Genomic DNA, 5,544 nt, shown 5'->3' with positions numbered 1-5,544 from the left:
CACCCAGCCCTCAGGTAGCTGTAAAAAATCCAGGAGCTTCCTGCTGTTCTTGGAGGGCCACAGAAATCAGGGTCTGCCTCTTGTGTGAGGTACACAAGCAGCACACAAGCTGGCAATAAATGCTCATGTGTAAGCCTCAGAGAAACTGCAGTCATCTGCAGTCAATCGCTCACCATCCCCGAGTTCATCAGGACTTCTCACCTGCCAAAAGCAAAGCACATGCAGGGAAGTAAGAAGAACCATCCACTGAACAGAGGTAGCGCTCAGCTTTGTTTTGACCTTAACTGTGCTGGCTAGCTAATCCAGCATAATTACACCAAGGGCACCCTTCCTGCCTCCTTCCCCTTAAAGAAGTGATAGAATTTATGAAAAACACCTTTCTCCAAACCCGCAGAAGTATTCTCATAATGGTGAATATAAGACTTTATCAACTGAAAGCAAAATTTACCAAGCTAACCAAATGCCGATCTTCGGAGGAAGTTCCCCTTTTCTCCTATTTTTGCACATTCAAAACTCCATTTTCCCATCAAGAGAGTACAAAACCTCTTTCTGAAACAAATACTTAGACTTGCACTATTTACTTTTTTAGACATCAAAAGTCCCAAAGGCTGATTGGTTAAATATCAGCTATAACTTTTCACTCAGCAGTAAATCAGTGAAACCCTGAAAGGACAAAGAACAGCTTTCAACTGTAAGGCATACAACACAAGGACTTTCAATTATGTGTGTTCCTGCTCAGCACAGGAAGGCATACAAGAATAGTCCACCTGCTCGCTAGTTAATAGTGCTTCCTTTCAAATTAAGATACCATTTCCCCTCTGAATTAAACTTTTCTGATAATCATCCAAAATCCAAGTTAAATTGATATCCTGTCCTGTAGAGTGTTTTTAATTACAAACACATGCTACAATTTGCATGTAAGTTCAGACTACCTCTCCTTTGGAAATAAATTTGTAATAAACAAAATTTGCCATTTTAAGTGCACCAGTACTTAAAGGTACACTCAGAAGAGTGCAGCAAACCTGGCAAGATTGAAGTACAGTGGCCTCTACCACTGAAGATGTATAAAAGTGCTTCTCAAATATTCTTATGTTTCAGCCTAGAAATCTTCGGGTGGGATTTAAGAACATGGTAGCACTGAGATGCAGCCACCATTAGAAAAGCAGCAGCTGCAAAGCAACAGTCCATGAGTTAGGGAAATGACAGAAGGCCACTTTGCTCATTTAGCTAGGTTGTATGTGGAATTAGCCAGAAGTCATCAGCATCTTTTATGCTCACAAGAAGTATCACATTGTCTAATGTCCACACATGCTTCTATCCCAGCAAGAAGATACCCCCTGGATAAGAGGAATGTGTATGGTGGGGTTTGTGGCAGATTTCTTAATGATGCACTCATTAAGAAGCTATCCTCAAGTTTTGCTTTAGTTAGCCTTTGCAAATTCTGTATGGCTCAGAGCATAGGATAACTTGTCTGTTTCTCACGGTGTGCTGCACGTGTGTTGCAAGACTACCTCAACTCCCTCTTTCTGCAGGTTTTTAGAAATCACAGAATGGTCAGGGTTGGAAGGGACCTCTGAAGATGATCCACCCCAACAACCCTGCCAGAGCAGCATCAATTCTTTTTTTTTATTTGCAGTATGAAAGTTCTACAAAGTTAGATAACAATATGTACACATCACACATACCAACACTTGTATGTACCAAGCTTTAAAACTATAGCAGAGAAGCTACAAAGCGTGTCACTTCAAAAAAAAAAATGAGTCTTTCAGTATTTCCCACTTCTACTTTCGTACCTCGAAGTGTCTTGGTCTATACAATAACACCATTCAGAAACAACTTTGTCATAAACTTCTGTCACAGACCTTTTCCTCATAGCTTCAAAGTGAGAAGTCTCCTTAAATCATGGCCTAACTGAGCTAGTTCAACATTCTTACAGCCTTACACAAAGCCAAAGAAATGCAGAGACAGTCGATGTACACACTCGCCACTGGTTAAGTTAATGATGTCTCAAGGCAAATTAATTAAACCAGGAGACAAGAAAAGGGTAGTCTTCAGCATGCTTCTGAAAGCTAGATAGAAATTTAGCTGGATTTGCATCAGGCTTTAAATAACATATATATAGAAATCAGAAGAAACAGTTACGTGCATCCATATTGAAACACTTAATTAGTTTCTAGTGGCAAGAATGCAAGTCCATTTCCGAACAAGGCCCTGAAGAGAAGCAGAGCTAGAAGTTAAAATGTGCAGAAAAAACACAAATCCATGCTTTTACTTAAAAAATAGATAAATTAAAAACATCACATTCTCCCAGGCTTACTGTAGCAGAGGTAGAAATGCACTGTTCTGTACTGCAAAGGCTTCCAGGCACGCAGTTGCAAATACAAACACCTGTTACAAAATAAAAGTTTTCTGGACGGTTCTATGTGCTTACAGTTAACAAGGTGATCTACTAAGAGATTTTTTGGGGGAACTGGTAGAGAGAGTGGAATTAAGAATTAAGCCACCAATTTCAGACCCAAACAGCATACAGGCTGTGCTGCTGAACTCTATTTTGCCATGCTCTGCAAACTTTCTGATGCTTTTCTTACACCTCTACTTACATAATCTCAGCTTTCATATTTTACAGAAAGCTGTACATCAAGGTGTAGAACAGATTCTCAGAAAAAAGTGGGAGGGTGGAAGGAATAAAAAAAAAAAAGCTTCGACACTGGGAAAAGTCAGTAGTTTCATTTTCCTGTTAAAACCTTGTAACACACTGGACTGCAACTCAAAACTCCATTCAGTTAGGGACGGCTATGAGTTTTGAAAGTATCCCAACTATTTTAAGCAATTTGACACAGTACAAATACAAGTTTTCACACTCAGGAGAATTCAGCTTCAAGTTTCCTTCATGGGAAGTCAAAGTCAAACAGTTTTCCTTCATGGAAAGCCAAAGTCAAACAGTTTTCTAACTCAAATTCAGTTGCCAGGTTATCACTGGTTAGCTGGATGGAGAATGTGAGTTTTGAGGAAGTATATGGAATATTAATAAAAGGTTAAACTGCTTGCATCAGAGACACAGGATGCCAAATATGATAACGACATATTTGCCAGAATCAGTGCACCTCAACTATGACTTTAAAAATGGGAATCTTTGATACACAATTTCGTAGCATTATGTACACACAAGTGGAAATACTATTAGCTAGGTGCAAAGATCATTAGTAATGATACTGCTAGATGGTGTAAACTCAAGTCCATGCAGACTTGCACAGCAACAGATATCTGCAAATAACAAACATTTACACAGCCAGCAGGACTTAACCAGAATAACTCTTCCCTCAGCTGATTATCAGCATTGGGATCATCCATTTATCAGTCATATCTAATTCCTAAACGAGTTCTGAAGCAAACTCATGGTCACTTGTAATAAAGGGGTTGTATCACAGAAATTGCTATCACTTAATTTCAAATTACCCTGTAAACTGAAAGCAGACTATAGATTTCATGGGATTGCAACACACTATCTCACAAGTGAGGTTACTGTTTAACTCTGCCCTAAGGAAATTACTACTACAAGTTTATTTACACCTTCCTTAATGTTAAAGCCCTGAGAGTACGCTTCACTTCCCTGGCAGTCAGCAGAAAGATGAACACCTTCGAAAAGAAGCTGGGCTCAAGTTCAGATGCTGAGCAGGGATCTCCCAGCTGAAGTTCTGCAGCTGGCAAAGTGAGAGCAAGCTGCTCTTTCCACACTGTGCACATGGGTGCTTGCTCCTCTCCAACACACTCCCTGTCAGAGAGATTCTTACTCAGCTGCAGCTGGGAGGCTTGTAACTCAATCCAGCAGAGCTCCTGCCATCACCCAGTCCCTCTGGTATAACAGGAATTAAACCAAGACAATAAAATGCAATCACTGTCAGACTTCACAATAATTCGGAGGAAAGGATGCATGAGAAAGCCATACCATGCAGGTAGTTCCTGCACAGGAAGAGACCAGCAAACTTTTAGGAGTGCTAGTACACATGCTATTCTCCAGCATGCTTGTGATGCCTTACAAGCCTCACCACCACGCTTTCTCAGAAATGCTTTATTTCTGGAAAGGACATACCACAGGTTGCCCTGGTAAGTAGACCCCAAACATAGCCATAGCAAAAGCCACCAGCTCACATCACATGACAGTGTGAATCTGCTGTAACCCCCTACCTCTGGATTCACACTGGTAAAAACAGACATTGGAATGTACTCCTAGTAATTTTTTTATCTTTTTCTTGGAACACCAATGTCGTCTTCACCTAGAATATCTTTCTCTATGTTGTTTACTAAATACTCTGGATTCCCGGAGGGCTGGATCATGTATTTCATGGTTTCAAAACATCTTTTTACTGCGGTGTGCAAGGACTGAAGGCTTGGATAGCTTTAGGATGATCACAGAGCTTGTTTTCACATAACCTGTTCCTAAGGAGAAATAATGTAATCATTAGTAAGTCTGCGGCAAACCAGTTCCTACAGGGATGAAAGCTTGTCCTGGGAAGATAGTTATTTTAACTTGCAAAACTTGTATACTGTGATGAAAATTGCTTTTGATTGACCCTGATAGCACAAGATTGGATTCAAAGCGAGAAAACATTCCTTTGGCTGTGCCCTAGCACCCCATCCTCTTACTTTTGAATACTTCCCTTCAGCTTCCTTGTCCACAAAAGGAAATAACAAAGGCATCTGCAGTGGAAAAAAAGCAGCAGCAGTTTCTATATTGATTTATAGCTCTATGAGCTACAGCCACATTTTCTTTTAAGGCTGTGGACTTTTAAAGTTAAATATTACATGTGGGAGATTAGCTTAAGAAAGCAAGACACTGACAGGGCACCGCTAACATAAATTTGAGGAGTAGCGGTCTCCTAAACTCCTCTCTGTGCCCATTAAAGTTGCAATTATGTTGTAATGAAAATTAACCGAGCGAGCATTAGTGAACATCTAGTAGTCAACTTTCCACCTCCTCCAGCCTGGAGGGTGTCTGTGCACAAATGCAAGTACAACAGGTACAGCATAAATAGTCGTATGTGCATATACGACTCTGGGAGAGTACAGTCCTCCGTTCACTTTCTCCTCTAATGGATTCTGCTGCAGTAAAGGCATTAACTACAACCCAAACACATTATCACGACACCGACGAAACTCAAACTTGTCCTCGACGATTCGGACCAAGAGCCGCAGGAAGCTGGGATGCAGGGATGGGTGAGGAGTCCCATGCGAAAATGGAGGGCCCTGGTTCTGCAAGGATCCTACCGTGGCGCTACCACTGTACCAGTCCACCTCCTGCAAGGGACTCTTCGAACCCACCTTGCTCCTAGGGGTTAAAGAAAAAAACCACATCCCAAACCTCTACGGCCCATGCCGTCTGCCCAGCAGGCTGAGCCTGGTAATCCGGGTCTGTCCTAAGAGTATGGAGCTGACCCCCCGGCATCGCTCTCCAGCGCCTTCCGAGGCCACCCCGGCGCCACCCAGATCGCGCAGCATCTCCAGCGCCCCGGCAGAGCATTGCAAAGCGGAGTTGCCATCTCCCCT

General features: G+C 41.9%; 1 protein-coding gene across 1 annotated transcript in view; it reads right to left on the bottom strand.

The window, feature by feature from the left end:
• Positions 1-5,326, bottom strand: part of LPL (lipoprotein lipase) — a gene marked incomplete at its 5' end in the record, with an annotated part of 15,391 nt that extends 10,065 nt beyond the window's left edge. The window contains one exon of the mRNA XM_009865390.1: positions 5,151-5,326. Within this exon, the coding sequence (XP_009863692.1) occupies positions 5,151-5,326 (176 nt within the window). The remainder of the gene's footprint in view (positions 1-5,150) is intronic.
• Between the last annotated feature and the right edge of the window lie 218 nt (positions 5,327-5,544).

Source organism: Apaloderma vittatum, unplaced genomic scaffold, assembly GCF_000703405.1.
Source record: "Apaloderma vittatum isolate BGI_N311 unplaced genomic scaffold, ASM70340v1 scaffold14372, whole genome shotgun sequence".
NCBI lineage: Eukaryota > Metazoa > Chordata > Aves > Trogoniformes > Trogonidae > Apaloderma > Apaloderma vittatum.
This window is presented reverse-complemented; position numbering and strand designations above follow the sequence as displayed.